General features: G+C 37.8%; 1 protein-coding gene across 2 annotated transcripts in view; it reads right to left on the bottom strand.

Annotated features, from left to right (window-relative positions):
• Window positions 1-4,681: 4,681 nt before the first annotated feature.
• Window positions 4,682-18,217, bottom strand: part of GMPS (guanine monophosphate synthase) — a 76,142-nt gene continuing 62,606 nt past the window's right edge. For both annotated transcript variants that reach the window (XM_058730297.1, XM_058730298.1), the window contains exons 13-16: window positions 11,757-11,872; window positions 7,184-7,314; window positions 6,075-6,247; window positions 4,682-4,804 (exon numbers count right to left, since the gene is read on the bottom strand). In XM_058730297.1, coding sequence (XP_058586280.1) covers window positions 4,703-4,804; window positions 6,075-6,247; window positions 7,184-7,314; window positions 11,757-11,872 — 522 coding nt within the window. In that variant the 3' untranslated portion in view covers window positions 4,682-4,702. The remainder of the gene's footprint in view (window positions 4,805-6,074; window positions 6,248-7,183; window positions 7,315-11,756; window positions 11,873-18,217) is intronic.

The raw sequence follows: 18,217 nt of genomic DNA, 5'->3' as shown, positions 1-18,217 counted from the left end.
AGTTGATCAAATATAAATAAGTATGCAAGAAGTCAAATAAGTGTGTGTGTGTGTGTGTGTGTGTGTGTGTGTGTGTAGGACTTTAATTTTCAAAACACATACACACACCTAACTATTCACTTAAAAAGCTATCTAATATTTTGTGTCTATCATGTCCACTGTTATACTCTGGGCAAAATCCTGACACCCTCCTATAGAGACAGATTCAATTTATTATCCAGAAACCCGACAGTATATGCAATTTCTTATTTCCCATACCCTGATAACGTCTGTCCTCTTTGCTCTTCCTTCACCTTCTCATAAACACTGATGTTTAACGACAAATTATGAAAGTCATCACTGCCTCCCTTATGAAGTGTATTGAAAACAAAAGGCATTAAAGTCATTTCATATTAATTTAGCAAAGCTATTTTATGCCAACATCACCACAACATACAAGGTATTTCAATATACCATGAACAATTCACAACTATACTACTTACTCCAATTAACAAAATACTTTTTTATAAAAAAATCTGTTCAAAAGGTTACATTCACTTCTTTGTTTAATACCATAAGGTTTTAACAATGCCACATTAGGTTCAAAGACAGAAAATTACTTACCTTAAATATTTGTATTCTCCAAAGGCAATACTCCACTTGGATTACTTAAGGTTCAGGCTTCCTGAACAACTCAGAAAGATTTTGGAGCTACTGAACCTAGTATACCCAAGAAATAATGAAACTCTCCCCAAAGTCTCATAATTCTGCTAATCAAAGCGCCCTTAACAAGGTCAAAAGATGTCACGGGATCCACCAGTAAACAAAGACACTAATAGATACGTAACTTGAAATGGAGCTGTTCAAAAAGTCCTCCCTCAGGGAACTCAGGTTGCAGGCAGGTAATCTCCAGCTCTCTAATGAATGATATCCAAATGACACAGCTCCAGAAGGATTTCAGTAGGTGCAATAATAGCTCAGTCTGTTTCATGATCTAGCTGGAGTCAGATTCAGAGAGGTGGCTATAACATAGGGGTGGATTGCTCCTCTTTGACAAAAACCAAAAGAAGTTGTCGAGAGCCGCTAGTTCTGAAGTAATTTAGCTATGAGATGTTCAACAAGACGTTATCTGTGGCCTTCCCTTAGCATTTCTCTTATAGATTTGACTACGATTTTAAGCCATAACTAGACAGACCAGGTATATCTTTCAGCAATAGTTTTTTCCAGCTGAGATTTAAAACTATCAATAATGGGGCCCTACCAAGATTCTATTTTAATTGATTTGATTGTGGGGTCTAGACATTATACAGATTTAATTCCTCCGGTTGAGAGTTAATTCCTCTCCAGGGTTGAGAACCACAGACAAAGGGTCAGAGCTGGGTGGAATACCTGGGCCTCTTTAATATGGCATTTTGGTACTCTTTGCAGGATTCTAAATCTCTTCACTTGTCATTAAATGGTCAGGGAATAAAAAAGCCAAGGATGCCACCATTATCGCTGTTATAACCCTACAGTGGTTAAAAAAAAAAAAAGATACCCTGGTTCCCTATGTTACCTGCATGGCTAAACTACCACAGTGAGAACAAAGAGGGTGCTTTCTAAGGGTAGAGACGTCCAGCTTATATTCAGTTCCCTATTACTTTCTGAATTGGGTCAATGACAGGAGTACCCATTAGCTGAGGTGTGTCCTTACCACATTCCAGTGAGAATTCAGGAAACAGTGGGAGAAAGGAGGAGGGTATGGAGTGGTGGAAAGGAATAAAATGGAATAAAAAAGAAATAGAGGTATAACACTGGGCATGACAGAAACTAACCATTCTATTATTGTAAATAAGGAGAGAATTTACACTTTGTAAATACATTTGTCCTTGATGGTCAACTATCCGCTGAGAACGTCCTGTTAAGCCTTGCCTTGAAGGGCCTTCGAACATAACCTCTTCAATACAGAGAAGACAAAGCCTGGATTCTAGCTCCAGCTCTGCCAACAATTTGCTGTATATAACAGATAATGGGACACTTTTCATTAGTCTCGAAGCCAAAGCACATTCTTGGTCAACTGTTTCAAAAACACACAGTAAAGAGACTGCTATCAGGTACATATTAATGGGTAGTTTCCAAGTGTTGTGGTCACAACAGAAGATTAAGTGGTCCAATTTCACTGATCTATACTACAGCTACAAAAAACAAGGTAATTAATATTTGATTTCACAATGTATTGTGATGTTTACCTATGACTGGGGTAAGGTCACATCTGATATTAAAAGAACTTAAAAGCCAGGCTGTTATTTCCTGTACGGCTGAGGAGTATAAATGGCACCATTAAGGTCAAACTGGGTACTTGAAAATTCTTTTGTGCCTGCCATTGTGGGGAATAAATGATGTTTCCACTGATCTGCCTACCTAGCCCTCATCAGTACAAATAAACAAAATAATTAAATAGGTATCCCAGGCACGTGGTGATGGGAATGCAGTCATAATCTACCAAGGATCATATTTAATTCTGAACTTCACTAGGTAACCATCACTAAGCTGAGCTTGTTTCCCTAAGGTAAAATGGACCATAAATCTTAACTTTTCCCAGCTGCTTGGATGACAGACTGTGAAGATACAGACTAATACTGTACAGCACAAAGCAAAAAGCACTTTGCAAAGGAAAAGAGGATACAAAAAAACATCAGGGAAGATCTCTCAATTCCAGAAAAAAAATTTTTTTTTTTTTTTTTTACTTTATGATGTCAGGATATGTTTTGGAGAGACTATTTTTTCCAGTATTAAGAATTATAAAAAGGGTTTCACAGACAGTATCAGGAAAACATTAAGTTAAAAAGTTTTAACAATTGCTTTTAACATCAAAATCTCTCAGAGCTTTGAATATAATGTATACCATGACTTTCCAAGACAGGACAAGTGAACAGCACTTTCCCAATTTATATGACCACCTAACCCTTTTGACAAGGTTCATCTTGGTGGAGCAGTGTTCCACAGAAGATACATTAAAAAGAAAACACTTATTATATATTCTTCCTAGTTTCCTATTTGCTTGAATACAAAACTGTAAGACACTTCTGCTACAAGAGGAATTTTTTCACACAATGTAAATATTTGTAAGCCTTTCAGAGGTTGTCTATTCCAGTTCTAAGATAACATGAGTCCAAATCTGTTAAGGCCAGATCACTTACATTTCCTCTTTCCAAAAGGCAGTATGAATACCTCATCTTCAGGACAGAAAATAAACCCTTCAAGTTCTGTACCCCTTGCTTTGGGGACGGGTCTCTGTTACAATAGACAGAAGTTCTTCCCTTGCAGGTCTGGCAATACAGTTTTCTTGTCCTCTGGACCAGCCAGAATAAAAAGTAGACTTCTACATCGCATAATTTTACGATTTACCTAACACTGAATCCCAAAGAAAATTTTGTACCTGATTGATACAAAGGATCTTGAAGAGGCAGCAACCTGAAATGGGTTTAGTATGCCAACAGAAACTAATCTAGTACATGTCAGTTAACCTCAATTAAAAACAAAACAAACAGAACAAAAACTCACTAATGTTCTTAAATAGTAAGATCAGCTAAAATATGGAGAAATGGTTGTAGAATTTAAGTCTAGTACTATTTTTATACTGCATACATGGATGTTATAAAGGATCTGGTAGAAACCAGTGGCAATGGCAATGAGTCCTACACAAGTTCTTGAATCTTTTCTTATGAATGATAGAAAGATTATAAGGTTTGGCAATATCTTGCATGGACCAAGAACTGGTCACAAGTCTTCTGAGCAGTGGGTAATAATAAATCCACCTACAGATTACATCTAAGAGTTCATTTTACACTCTTTACTAGATGACATAAACTGTGGGCATGCGTGATGGTTTCTGTAGGCTCAGAGCTGGCCCTCTGACCAAATGAGATTAAAATGCTCAGACTTTATTGATGCTACACCAGAGATAGCCTCTTGTGGGAAAAAGAACAGAAACTTCCTCAGCAAGGCTATGGGAGCTGGCAACACTGGGGTGGCGGCGGGGGAGGGGCGGTGATAAAGCTCCTTACTAATGAACAGGTTGACGGTGAACACCAAGGCATCTATGTGGAACAGGATTTGAAAACATTTTAAATTGAGGCCATTCATAGCTTCCTTCTCCCATGGCCTCCCATGACTGTGATATGGCAGCTTACATTTGATAGCCCCAGTTTCTGCAAAAGTGACTGAAACAACCCACCTACACCTTTATCTGATTATGTTCATCCCTTATCCCCACCTTTGGAGGAGTAAGGTTACTTACAGGAAAATTCAGATTCTCTGGAAGATATACATACTAAGTCACATACTAAGGTAAATAATGGGTGTTTTCTAACAGCTCTTAGAAACTGGAAAGGGGACAGAGGCCCATTACTAATCCCAAACTCAGCCACCTTCATACATCTTCATTGACAGAGACATTAATAGCAACAGTGAGTTTATACATAAAGAACAAGTGAGGCAAAGGCAAAAGCAGTGTCAATCTGTCTGAGTGTAGGCAATGGTGCTTTGATTATACCCGTACAAACTCTTCAGTCCCTTTTAGTTATCCCCAACTCAGCTCTTAAGCCGTAGATTTTTGCTGTAGAGAACTCAGATGTGATGCAGCCGCTCCAGTAACTCTTTTCACAGTACCGCGTGTCAATACTGGGAATGGTTTCTAATCAATTTAAACTGAACACAATACTTTAATAGAACAAGAAGTTTATTACTCCCACTCGGTAGTTCCTGGGGGCTTTGATGTTAAGTCATACATAATTCGAGAAATACCAGGAATCTTCTTAATCTCAGTGACCATCTTTAACACCACCTGTTATAAAACAAAGATCATAAATAGAAGAACCAGGATCCAGTGCATGTCCAACAGACTTAGTAGGCTTGCATTTACAATTAAAATGTGATCTATCTGTATTATTGTCTTTCACGTGTATGGCATGGTCTCTGATTAGTGTTATGAGGTGAACCTAATTTCCCTCTATAGACTGAAGTGACTTAACTCAGTACTACTCAAAGTGCAGTCTGCAGTTGCCAGTCTGCAAGTTATGTTTGTTGCTTGTGCATAACAAGTGTTTAGAAACACTGATAGCAATGTGACATCCAAGCATGTGATTTTATATGTTAAAGCCAATGTGTCACAAATTCTGTGTGGCTGAAACATACAACTCGGAGGCCAGCAAGGTGGCAGATAATGCACTGTAACAATAACCACTACCAAGTGTACATGAGGAGGAGGCCTGGTCACTTGAAAGAACAGATTTGAGCCTAAGGGAAAACAGCCACACTCCCCAGCCTAGCTATCCAGCTATAACCAGAGCCTTGCATTAGAGTATGGGAGCTGCGGGCCACCTAATAAAGTTTCACTTTGGTTTTCATTTGCTATTATGCAAATAGCTGCTTTGGAATACTCCAGTGGAGAGAGAGATAACAAGAGAGGAAGATGGTGATCAAAAACAGTAAGTAGAGCATTAAGCAATTCATGGGTGTCTAGCCATCATTGCATCAAATCTCATCCTTATTTCTAATAAACTCTTCTTCGCTCCCAGGGCTTTCACCCTTTCTTAGAAAACAATATTTAAAAATATTACTAGCAATGGGGCACCTGGGTGGCTCAGTCGGTTAAGCGTCCGACTTCGGCTCAGGTCATGATCTCACGGTCCGTGAGTTTGAGCCCCGCGTCAGGCTCTGCAGCTCAGAGCCTGGAGCCCATTTCAGATTCTGTGTCTCCCTCTCTCTCTGCCCCTCCCCTGTTCATACTCTGTCTCTCTCTGTCTCAAAAATAAATAAACGTTAAAAAAAAATTTTTTTTAAATATATTATTGGCAAGATTAGACAGAATTACAGATTAGAGGTGGATACTCTCCATATAGTAATCAGACATCTGGAGGGTATAATAAATTTAAGGTCTTTTCTACTACGGTACATTAAATTATTACGTGGAGATTGAAAAAAAAAAAAGCCTATCTTATAAACAGAAAACCAACCCGAGAAATACGAATTTTATCATAGCCTATTCCATTCACCAAATTACAAAATATAAGAGAGATTAAAAACGTGTATGAGAAAAAAAATATATAAATTACCTCTACAGGGATTTCATTGCCAGGCGTTGCAGGTATACCAGTCATAAAATCACTAGTAATAAAGGTTCGAATAACCACAGATCTCTGACATGAAGGCTGCTTCTGAAGCGGGTCTCGATCAAAATGTAATGGTGTCAAAATCACTGGCATCTGGCTAATTTTCCCAGCATACCCTAGAGAAAGGAAGTTAACATGCAGAACCAATCACGTACCATGGAAAAAGCCCTCTAACCTAGTTCCATTAAATCTTCCCAGACAATATCTAAAATCACATACATAAGCATAACAGTTAAGACCGTCATCATGCAGCATTGTTTTCAACATTGTTGTAAGTAAACTCAATCACAAATACAAACAATAGAATTTGATGACTGTATTAATGTTACAGTGATATGATTTTATTCTTGTTACCCAAGGTAGTTATAGTCTATTCTGCAAACAGTGAATTAGTAAACAGTAAACCACTGTCCCTAGAGGAAAAACAGAGTTAGGTTCCTGTAAGCCTCTGGTCACAACATTTTCATCAACCAATCAATATATAACCTGGTTTTACATGTGTTTCTGTTTAAAGACACCTCATTTAATATTTATTCTGGATTCATTAACACTGAACTCATAGCCAACAGCACTGTAATTCATACATGAACAAAGCTTATCTAACCCACGTATTTTCTCCATAAGGCACATGACAGCCATTCTGTGCTTAGAAACCCAGACAGCACCTCAGCACTATACTTGGGGGGCATTTCAAATAGTAAAAGCAGAAACAAACAGCACAGAAATGCAAAACATATGGTACCAAGTAGACTACAAAAAGGACACTTGTTTACAGTAATAGAGTGAAACAAAAAAATCACCTTATATAACCTAAACTGGGAACATGGGAGTCAGGCAACTCAAATTTTTTGCCCCTATGGACATGTCCACAAATGAACATAAAGGTGAATAATTTTGTATAGCAGGCAATATCACAGAACAATCCACAGGAATGAATAATAAAAATAAAAGCATCTAGAAATTCAAACTTGCATCCTCCTACTAGAAACTGTAATGCCACACTTCCAAATTCTAGTTACAGCATGCAGTGACAAACAAAATGAGCAACTTACCAGACTCCCTGAGAATGTTATGTGCCTCAAAGTCAGCTTGGCGTAAAGTACTGAGCACCCCTGTTGTCAAGAAAGTGGGAGTAACATCTGTAGGAGGTTCTTTAACTGGTGGGCCAAATATATAGACAACTCTAGAAGGGAAGCAAAAATTATAGAGAAATTACATTTTAGTAGAAGCAGGGCAAATATCCTGAGGCCCCTCTCCTACTTCCAATCACCACATGGGTAGGACAGGATGTAAGATTATAGAAGGGTCTATGTTCCATGTACCTTCCTGCAAGTGTATTCTTTGGAATAATAGTATCTCAGAATGTACAAATATATATGGAATTATCACGATTCCCTTTTCATATAATGTACTGGATAGATGGGTATCCCCCAAACTTCATGTCCACCTGGAATCTGTAAGTGAAAATAGGGTCCCTGCAGAAGTAATCAAGTTAAGGGAAGGTTGTAAGGACCAGAGTAGACATTAATCTATGAAGGCGTCCTTCTGAGAAGATGGAAATTTGCAAACAGACACACATAAAAAAAGAGGGCCATGTGAAAATGGCAACAAAGACTGGAGTTATACTGCACAAGCCAAGGACTGCCAGTAAATACCAGAAACTAAGATGAGGCAAGGAAGGATCCTCTCCCAGAGCCTTATGTCATAGGGACCATAGCCCTGCTAACCCCCTGACTTCAGACTTCCAGCCTCTAGAACTGTGAAAGAACAAACATCTGTTTTAAGTCTCTGAGTGTGTGATAATTTGTTATAGTGCCCCTAAGAAATCAATCCACAGAAGTCTGGGGAAACACTGAATTGAACAAATAAATAGGTTGCTTTATGACAAAACTTAAGAAACTGTACTATGCTAATATGCACTAGAAACCTCCAAGGTAAGTTTGGGAAATGCACTACAGGCTTATCTGACTACTCAATTTTGTTTTCACTTTGGGAAACATTGATCCCAAAGAAAGATCCTCATTTCCCCATTATAAAAGGTGTGACCTGGGAATGCAAGCTGGTGCAGCCACTCTGGAAAATAGTATGGAGGTTCACCAAAAAACTAAAAATACAACTACCCTACGACCCAGCAATTACACTACTAGGCATTTATCCAAGGGATACAGGTGTGCTGTTTCGAAGGGACACATGCACCCCCATGTTTATAGCAGCACTATCAACAATAGCCAAAGTATGGAAAGAGCCCAAATGTCCCTCGATGGATGATCGGATAAAGAAGATGTGGTATATATACACAATGGAGTACTACTTGGCAATCAGAAAGAATGAAATCTTGCCATTGGCAACTACATGGATGGAACTGGAGGGTATTCTGCTAAGTGAAATCAGAGAAAGACAAAAATCTTATGACTTCACTCATATGAGGACTTGAAGAGACAAAACAGATGAACCTAAGGGAAGGGAAACAAAAATAATATAAAAACAGGAAGGGGGACAAAACATAAGAGGCTCTTAAATATGGAGAACAGGGTTACTGGAGGAGGTGTGGAAGGGGTGATGGGCTAAATGGGTAAGGGGCATTAAGGAATCTACTCCTGAAATCATTGTTGCACTATACGCTAATTTGGGTGTAAATTTACAAAATAAAATAAAAATTAAAAAAAAAAAAGTGTGACCAAAATAGAATCTGGCATCCTACTATTCCCTGCCAAAGGAATAAATCACTACTTCTTTAAGTATATGTTTAAAAGAAAGATATACGCTTCCTATCTTAATAACGGTGTTAATAAAAGTAACTTATAATAAAGGAACAAGGCTTGAGGAAATTAGGATCAGGTAAGTACAACAACTTGAGGAGTCTTACCACTGGTTGGGAGGATCTGTTCCACAACCTTCACCCAGGAAACAAGGGGCAGTCAGGACGCAGGTATGAACATATCCTAGCTCTCCCCACTCTTGACTCCAGCCAGCACACAACTGTCCCTCTTCTCTAGCCCTATCTATCTTTACCAAAGACAATAAATATCTCTTGGGAACTTCCATGATAAAGTTTAATGAATTTTTTTTTCTTAGTAAGTACTTGGAATAAAAACACATAGAAGAAAACTGCATCACATCAAAACTGCCACTACCACCAACTAATTGACTGCCTCCTCCTAAACCTATGAGAGCAAGTAGGTTTTTCTCCCATGCATAAAAAGCTACACTTGGACTCAGCAATACAGTCCCTAGAGTTCATAAATGATCCCCTGAGGAAAAAGCAACTAGGAAAAAGAATGCCATGAACTTGCTCTTATTTTTTACAAACAAGAGTGTTCACAGAATGTACAGGAATAGGTAGTCTTTTACACCGTACAGAACAGTGAAACTGGAGCAGTCCCTCCCTATACAAAGATTCCATAATGTGAATTAGGAAAATATTTGGCAAAAATAGAAAAAAAAAAAGTCTTTAATTATTTAAATTCCAATTCCCAAAAAGGACCCTGGCAAAGAAATCTAAAATTCACCAAGACTCTTTTAAGGGTTTGTGATTCATGTTTTAAAAGCTATTTTTGGGGGCACCTGGGTGAGCTCAATCAGTTAAGCCTCCGACTCTTGATTTCAGCTCAGGTCACAATCTCACGGTTCCCGAGTTCGAGGCCGGCATCGGGCTCTGTGCTGACAGTGCAGAGCCTCCTTGGGAGTCTCTCTCTCCTTCTGTCTCTTCCCCTACCCTCACCTCTCTCTCTCAAAATAAACTTTAAAAGTTAATAAAATAAGATCTATTGTTTTGTTTGTTGTTTGTTAGACTTTATTTTTTGGGCAGTAGGGGAAATGTTTGGGAAAGGAGAGAGGAACACATGAGGGAAGAAGAAGACAGGCAGAGAAACCAGCATACAAAGGCCAGAGATAAAGTTTAAAAAGGGTGAGTGTCCTTTAGCAAAAGAAAAACTGAGCGAGAGCTCAAACTGTAAGAATGCTGTGAAATGAAAACCAAAAACAGTTGAGTCAAATTCAGGGAAAAGGAATTTTCTATATGACCTAAAAAGTTTATTTAGGCATTACGTATTCTCTAGAAGATGGATTATGAACCATTATTGTAACCAAGATAATTATCTCCATTCAAAATAAGCAATTACAAATTTACTGTTATTTATTAGTACTTCTTTTCAGTGTCATAAAGGTGCTTTCTGTATTTGCAGGCCTTAGATTCATCACGATAATAAGCCTTTTTAGTAAAACACTGGCTTCCCTGCAACTCCCTGTCTGAGAGCACAACCCAGCAGGCAGTTCTAGAACTATACACATCCTGCAGGGTGGACACCAATGGGTAGGTTCTTAATTACTGCAGCAACCTTGAGTAAACTGAAACCTCAAGAATTTTTTTTGGAAGGGATTATGCTGAGTGAAGTAAGTCAGAGAAGGACAGATATCATAGGTTTTCACTCATGCGGATCTTGAGAAACTTAACAGAAGACCATGGGGGAAGAGAAGGGGGAAAAAAATGGTTACAGAGAGGGAGGGAGGCAAACCATAAGAGACTCTTAAATACAGAGAACAAACTGAGGGTAGATGGGGGGTAGGGGAGAGAGAAAAAGGATGATGGGCACTGAGGAGGGTACTGGTTGGGATGAGCACTGGATATTGTATATATAAGCCAATTTGACAATGAAGTATATTAAAAAAAATATTTTTGATTGTGAATTGCTTCATACTCATGCAGAAAACAAAAAAGTACCCAATGGTGAAACTGGAACATCTAATTAGCAATCTGGTACTAAACAAGTGATACTTCTTGAACTATAGATGGGACAATGCAATTGAGTATTACAAACAGATAATAAATCAGCTGTTGATACTCCCAACATAAGAAGTTAATGTGCAAATGAAAGGAAAACTAGACCTGAAAAAACCAAAATCAACATAAATTCTGCATGTATTTTAATGATATCTGGCATATGCCCATTTCTTCCCTTTGATTTCCCTTGGGATTGTTATTAAATTAACAAAGTCTCTATTGAAAATTCTATAACCTGTATGTATTCCTTCTAGTAGAAGAAACCCTGGGAGAAATCCTGGAAGAAAACATATTATCATAAACCAAGAACTAATAAGATGATAATATGAAAGATACGCTTTCTTTTCAAGTTTATTTATTTTGAGAGAGAGCATTGAGCGCAAGTGGGGGGAGGGGGAGGGCAGAGAGAGAGAGAGATAGAGAGAGAGAGAGAGAGAGAGAGAGAGAAAGAGAATCCCAAACAAGCTCCACACTGTCAGCACAGAGCCCGGTGCAGGCCTCAAACTCATGAAGCATGAGCTCATGACCTGAACTGAAATCAAGAATCAGACAATCGACTGAGCCACCCAGGTGCCCCTGGAACACAGGTTTTAAAAGTGCCTTTAATATTTTATACTAAATAAAAAATCCTTCCTAGTCTTCCTTTAAACAACAATAAAAAGCTTTTTAATAAGCCAGTGACTACACTGTGATGAAGGAAGAAAACACAAGCTATTATTAAGTATCTGTTCAATTGTTATCTATGTATATATACGTTGAGTCTTTTGGTCTCTCAACAGTGAGAAGATCTTAAAAAAAACACATCTTCCCATTTCACCTCACCCCCTGTCCCCTGCAGAACATACCTGTTAATGTTGTGACACATGCGAGGTATAAGTCTAGCCAGGAAAATAAGAGATTCCCAGTCAGGCTCATCTTTACTGGAGATTCCACACACGTAACTGTAGGAACGACAGTCACCCTGAAAATAAAAATACAATCAATAATTTTTAATGGTTTTATAGAAATCAAAACACGGATTGGAAAATATTTCATTCATGATTAACACCATCAACAATCATTTTCTTTTTTTTTAAACAAAAACATGCTTGAATAAATGCATATTTAAGTATTTCTCTAATGATATAAATAAATCCTAAATTAAAATCCCATATTAAATTCTACCTAAATGAGCTCAGACATAAAGAAAGTATCTTGGTAATTTTAGGGGCGCCTGGATGGCTCAGTCAGTTGAGCGTCTTAGGGTCAGGTCATGAACTCAAAGCTCGTGAGTTCGAGCCCCATGTCGGGCTCTGTGATGACAGCTCAGAGCCTGGAGACTGCTTTGGATTCTGTGTCTCCCTCTCTCTCTCTCTCTCTGCCCCTCCCCCACTCATTCTCAGTCTCTCAGTCTCTCTCTCTCTCTCTCTCTCTCTAAAATAAACATTAAAAAAATTTTTTTTTAAAGAAAAGAAAGTATCTTGGTAATTTTAAAAATTCATTCAATGCATGGGAGCCTGGGTGGCTCAGTTGGTTGAACACCTGACTCTTGATTTTGGCTCAGGTCACGATCTCAAGGTTCATGAGATAGGGTCCCATATCCTACTTCAGATTCTCTCTCCCTCTCTGCCCTGGCCTGCTTGCGCCCTCTCTCTCTCAAAATAAATATTTAAAAAAATAATTATTCAACACATGCCAGAAGCTCATTGGGATTTCATTCTAAATATCTGCCAAACTGTATATAGCCGGCATACTTAATTTGGCAGACAGGATCTACCAATGTTTTACCTCAACATAACAAAGGCCACATATGAAAAACCCACAGCTAACATCATCCTCAATGGTGAAAAACTAACAGCTTTTCCTATAAGAGCGGGAATAAGACACATATGTCCACTCTCGCCACTTTCATTCAATATAGTACTAGAAGTCCTAGCCATACCAATCAGAGAAGGGGAAAAAAAAAAAGTTATCAATATTGGTAAAGAAGTTAAGCTGTCACTTAGCTGATGACATGATGCCATACATAGAAAATCCTAAGGACTCCATCAAAAAACTACTAAAAGTAATAAATGAATTCAGTAAAGTTGCAGGATACAAAATTAATGCCCAGAAATCAGTAGCATTTCTATACACCATACATAAAGAGAAATTAAGAAAATAATACCACTTACAACTACACTAAAGAGAATTAAATTCCTAGGGATAAAGTTAAAGAGGTGAAAGACCTAGATCTGAAAAATATGAAATACTGATGAAAGAAACTGAAGATGACACAAACAGAAAGACAGGATTCCATACTCATGGACTATTATTAGAATGTCTCTACTACACAGAACAATCTACACATTCAATGTAATTCTTATCAAAGTACCAACAGCATTTTTCACATAACTAGAACAAGTAATACTAGAATTTGTAGGAACCACAAAAGACCCTGGGTAACTAAAACAATCTTGAGAAGGAAGAACAAGGTCTTACAATTCCAGACTGGAAGATATACTATAAAGCTACAGTAATCAAAACAGTATGATACTGGCACAAAAACAGACACATAGATCAGAGGAAAAGAATAGAGAGGACAGAAATAAACCCACATTTATATGATGAATTACTCTATGACAAAGGAGGTAAGAAGGAAAAGACAGTCTTTTCAATAAATGGCACCAGGAAAACTGGACATCTACATGTAAAAGAATAAAACTGAACCACTAACACCATGTGCAAAAATGAATTCAAAAAGGATTAAAGACCTAAATGTGAGACCTGAAAACCCCAGAAGAGAACACAGGCAGTAAAATCTCTGGTATTGGCCAGAGCAACATTTTTCTAGATATATCCCCTCAGGCAAGGAAAACAAAAAGCAAAAATAAACTACTGGAACTACACTGAAATAAAAAGCTTTTGCAAATGAAGGAATCTGACAAACACAAAAGGCAACCCAGTGAATGGAAGAAAATATCTGAAAAATGATACATCCAATAAGGAGTGAACATCTAAAATGTGTAAAGAACTCCTACAACTCAAAACTAAAAACACCAAACAATACAATTAAAAAATGGGCAGAGGACCTCAACAGGTATTTTTTCAAATACCTACAGATGGCAATAGACACATGAAAAGATGCATCACTAACCAGGAGGGAAATGCACATCAAAAGCGCAGTAAGATATCCCCTTATACCTGTCAGAATGCCTAGTATCAAAAAGAGTTAAGTGTTGGCAAAGATGTGGAGAAAAAGGAACCCTCACGCACTGTTGGTGGGAATGTAAATTGATAGTTATTGTGGAAAACAGATCCTCAAAAAATTAAAAATACAAATGCCATATGATGCAATAATTCTACTAATGGGTATTTACCCAACAAAAATGCAAACATCAATTTGAAAAAATACACACCTCTATGTTTACTGCAGCATTATTTACAATAAACAAGGAAAAACCTTAAGTGTCCATCAATAGACAAATGGATAACGAAAATGTGGTGTCTACACATACGTGTATACACACACACACATACACACAGAATATTACGCAGCCATAAAAAAAGTGAAACTTTGCCATTTGCAAAACATGGATAGACCGAGAAGATATTTGAGGGGGTGGGGGAGGAGAATAGACCTAGAGGTTATGATTCTAATTCAGTCTGACTGAGAAAGACAAATACCGTATGATTTCCCTCCTATGTGGAATCTGAAAACCAAAGAGACGGCAGAATCAGACCCATGAATACAGAACAAACTGATGATTGCCAGAGGGAAGGGTAGTGGGAGGATGAGCAAAATGGGTGAAGGGGGAGTGAGACACAAGATTCCCAGTTAGAAAATGAGCAAGTAACAGGAATAAAAGGCCCAACATAGGGAATATAGTCAATGACATTATAATAGGGATATATGGTGACTTGTGGTGAGCATTAGCATAGCATATGGAGAAGGTGAATCACTGTGCTGTACACCTGAAAATAACGTAACAGTGTGTGTAAACTATATTTAAAAAAAACTATGAAAAAATCTGCCCGTTTATTAGGTGGATAAAGCATTTCTAAGTCAGATAAAATAATTTCTTAAACATTTATCAATTTCTTCAAAAATGAACTAAGAAAATCAATTTAAAAATAATGAATAAAACAGGGGCGCCTGGGTGGCTCAGTCAGTTGAGTGTCCCACTTCAGCTTGGGTCATGATCTTGTGGCTCGAGAGTTTGACCCTCACGTCAGGCTCTGTGCTAACAGCTCAGAGCCTGGAGCCTGCTTCAGATTCTGTGTCTCCCTCTCTCTCTACCTCTAACCAACTTGCATTGTCTCTGTCTCTCTCAAAAATAAATAAACATTAAAAAAATTTTTTTTAATAATTAAAAAATAATGAATAAAACATAATATTGATTCCCTTTTCCTTTGTCCTTTTTAATGCAAGTGATTTGCTTTTTATTTAAAATATTTTTTTAATTTTTATTTTAGAGAGAGGGAGAGAGCAAGCATGTGCGCAGGAGCAGGGGAGAAGAGTAGAGGGGGTTGTGGGGGAAGAGGGAGGAGGGGGAGAGAGAAAGAATCTTAAGCAGGTTCCACACTCCACAGAGCCCAATGCAGGGCTCAATCTTACGACTCTGGGATCATGACACGAGCCAAAATCAAGAGTTGGACACTCAACTAACTGACTGAGCCACTCGGTTGAGCATCTGACTCTTGGTTTGAGCTCAGATAATGATCTCACGGTTCATGGGTTTGAGCCCCACATCAGGCTCCATGTTGTCAGTGCAGAGGAGCCTGCTTGGGATTCTCTCTCTTCCTCTGCCCCTCCCCTACTCGCTTGTTCACACTCTCTTTCTCTTTCAAAATAAATAAACTTAAAAAAAATTTTTTTTTTTTAAATTAAGGGGTACCTGGCTGGCTCAGTCAGAAGAGTGTGCAACTTTTGATCTCAGAGTTGTGAATCTGAGCCCCATGTTGGGTGTAGATATTACTAAAAAAAAATAAATAAATAAACAAAAACTTAAAAAATTTTAAACTAAAATAAACAATTTAAAAAGATTCATTAGCTAACTACCTACTAGCCAGTATACTGAGATATGAGAACTGACTACATGAACGCTAATTTGATAGTATCTACCAAAGTTCAAAATGTACATGCTCTTTAATACAAGACATGATATTATAGAAGCACAAATAACTGCTTAAAAATTATGATTAATATTTGGTGAAATACCTATAGTAATGAAAAAGTGAAACAGTTTAAATGTCCACTGGTAAGGGAATGATTAAATTATGGTATGACCATACATGGAATACAAGGTAACAGTTAAGAATAATAATCTACTTGGGGCACCTGGACGGCTCAGTCAGTTGAGTGTCCAACTTTGGCTCAGGTCATGATCTCACAGTTCATGAGTTTGAGCCCCACATTGGACTCTCTACTGTCAGTGCAGAGACCGCTTTGGATCCTCTGTCCCCCCCAGCCCCCTCTTTGCACCTTCCCTGCTCCCACTCTCTCAAAAATAAACATTTCTAAAATTTTTAGAAAAAATAATAATCTACTTGTAATGGCATGTAATAAGAAGCCCATGATGTCAAGTTAAAGGGAGAAAGGTGACAAACAATGTGCAATTATAATTCCCTTTTACTTTCTTTTTAAAGTAAAAGTAAAAGGGGAACTCTCTGAGGGGAGAAAAGATGAAAATATATATATATAAATAAATACCAAAAGCAACAAAGGATTAGAAAGGAGGCACCACCACCAGAAACTCCAACTCTACAAGCATCATAATGGCAATAAATTCATATCTTTCAGTACTCACTCTAAATGTCAGTGGACTCAATGCTCCAATCAAAAGACATAGGGTAACAGAATGGATAAGAAAACAAGACCCATCTATATGCTGTTTACAAGAGACCCACTTTACACCTAAAGACACCTACAGATTGAAAACAAGGGGATGGAGAACCATCTATCATGCTAATGGTCAACAAAAGAAAGCCGGAGTAGCCATACTTATATCAGACAATCTAGACTTGAAAATAAAGACTGTATCAAGAGATGCAGAAGGGCATTATATCATAATCAAGGGGTCTATCCACCAAGAAGACCTAACAACTGTAAACACTAATGCGCCAAATGTGGGACACCCAAATGTACAAATCAATTAATCACAAACATAAAGAAACTCATCAACAGTAATACCATAATACTAGGAGACTTCAACACCCCACTCACAGCAATGGACAGAACATCTAATCAAAAAAATCAACAAGGAAACAATGGCTTTGAATGACACACTGGACCAGATGGACTTAACAGATCTATTCAGAACATTTCATCCTAAAGCAGCAGAATATACATTCTTCTCCAGTGCACGTGGAACATTCTCCAGAAGAGACCATATACTGAGACACAAGTCAGCGCTAAGTAAGTACAAAAAGATCAGGATCATACCGTGCATATTTTCAGACCACAATGCTATGAAACTCGAAATCAACCACAAGAAAAAATTTGGAAAGGTAACAAATACTTGGAGACTGAAGAAAATCCTACTATAGAATGAATGGGCTAACCAAGCAGTTAAAGAAGAAATTAAAAAGTATATGGAAGTCAATGAAAATGATAGCACCACAACCCAAAACCTCTGGGATGCAGCAAAGGCTTCCTAAAGAAGGAAGAAAGATCTCAAATACACAACCTAACCTGATTCCTTAAGGAGCTGGAAAAAGAACAGCAAATAAAACCTCAAACCAGAAGAAGACAGGAAATAATAAAGATTAGAGCAGACATTAATGCTATCGAAACCAAAAAAACAGTAGAACAGATCAATAAAACCAGAAGCTGGTTCTCTGAAAGAATTAACAAAATTGATAAACTAGTCAGTTTGATCAAGAAGAAAAAGGAAAGGACCCAAATAAGTAAAATCAAGAATGAAAGAGGAGAGATCACAACCAACACAACAGAAATAAAAATAATAAAAGAATATTAGGAGCAATTATATGCCAATAACATGGGCAGTCTGGAAGAAATGGACAAATTCTTAGAAACATATACACTATCAAAACTGAAGCAGGAAGAAATAGAATATTTGAACAGACCCATAACCGTAAGGAAATCGAATTAGTAAAAAAAATCTGCCAAAAAACAAGAGTCCAGGGCCTGATGGCTTTCCAGGGGAATTCTACCCAACATTTAAGGAAGAGTTAACACCTACTCTCTTGAAGCTGTTCCAAAAAATAGAAATGGAAGGAAAACTTCCAAACTCTTTCTATGAAGCCAGCATTACCCTGATTCCAAAACCAGACAGAGACCCCACTAAAAAGGAGAATGAAAGACCAATTTCCCTGATGAACATGG

This window comes from Neofelis nebulosa, chromosome 5 (assembly GCF_028018385.1).
Source record: "Neofelis nebulosa isolate mNeoNeb1 chromosome 5, mNeoNeb1.pri, whole genome shotgun sequence".
In the NCBI taxonomy this organism is placed as follows: Eukaryota; Metazoa; Chordata; class Mammalia; order Carnivora; family Felidae; genus Neofelis; species Neofelis nebulosa.
Note: the sequence above shows the minus strand (reverse complement) of the source record. Positions and strands in the feature narration are given on the sequence as shown.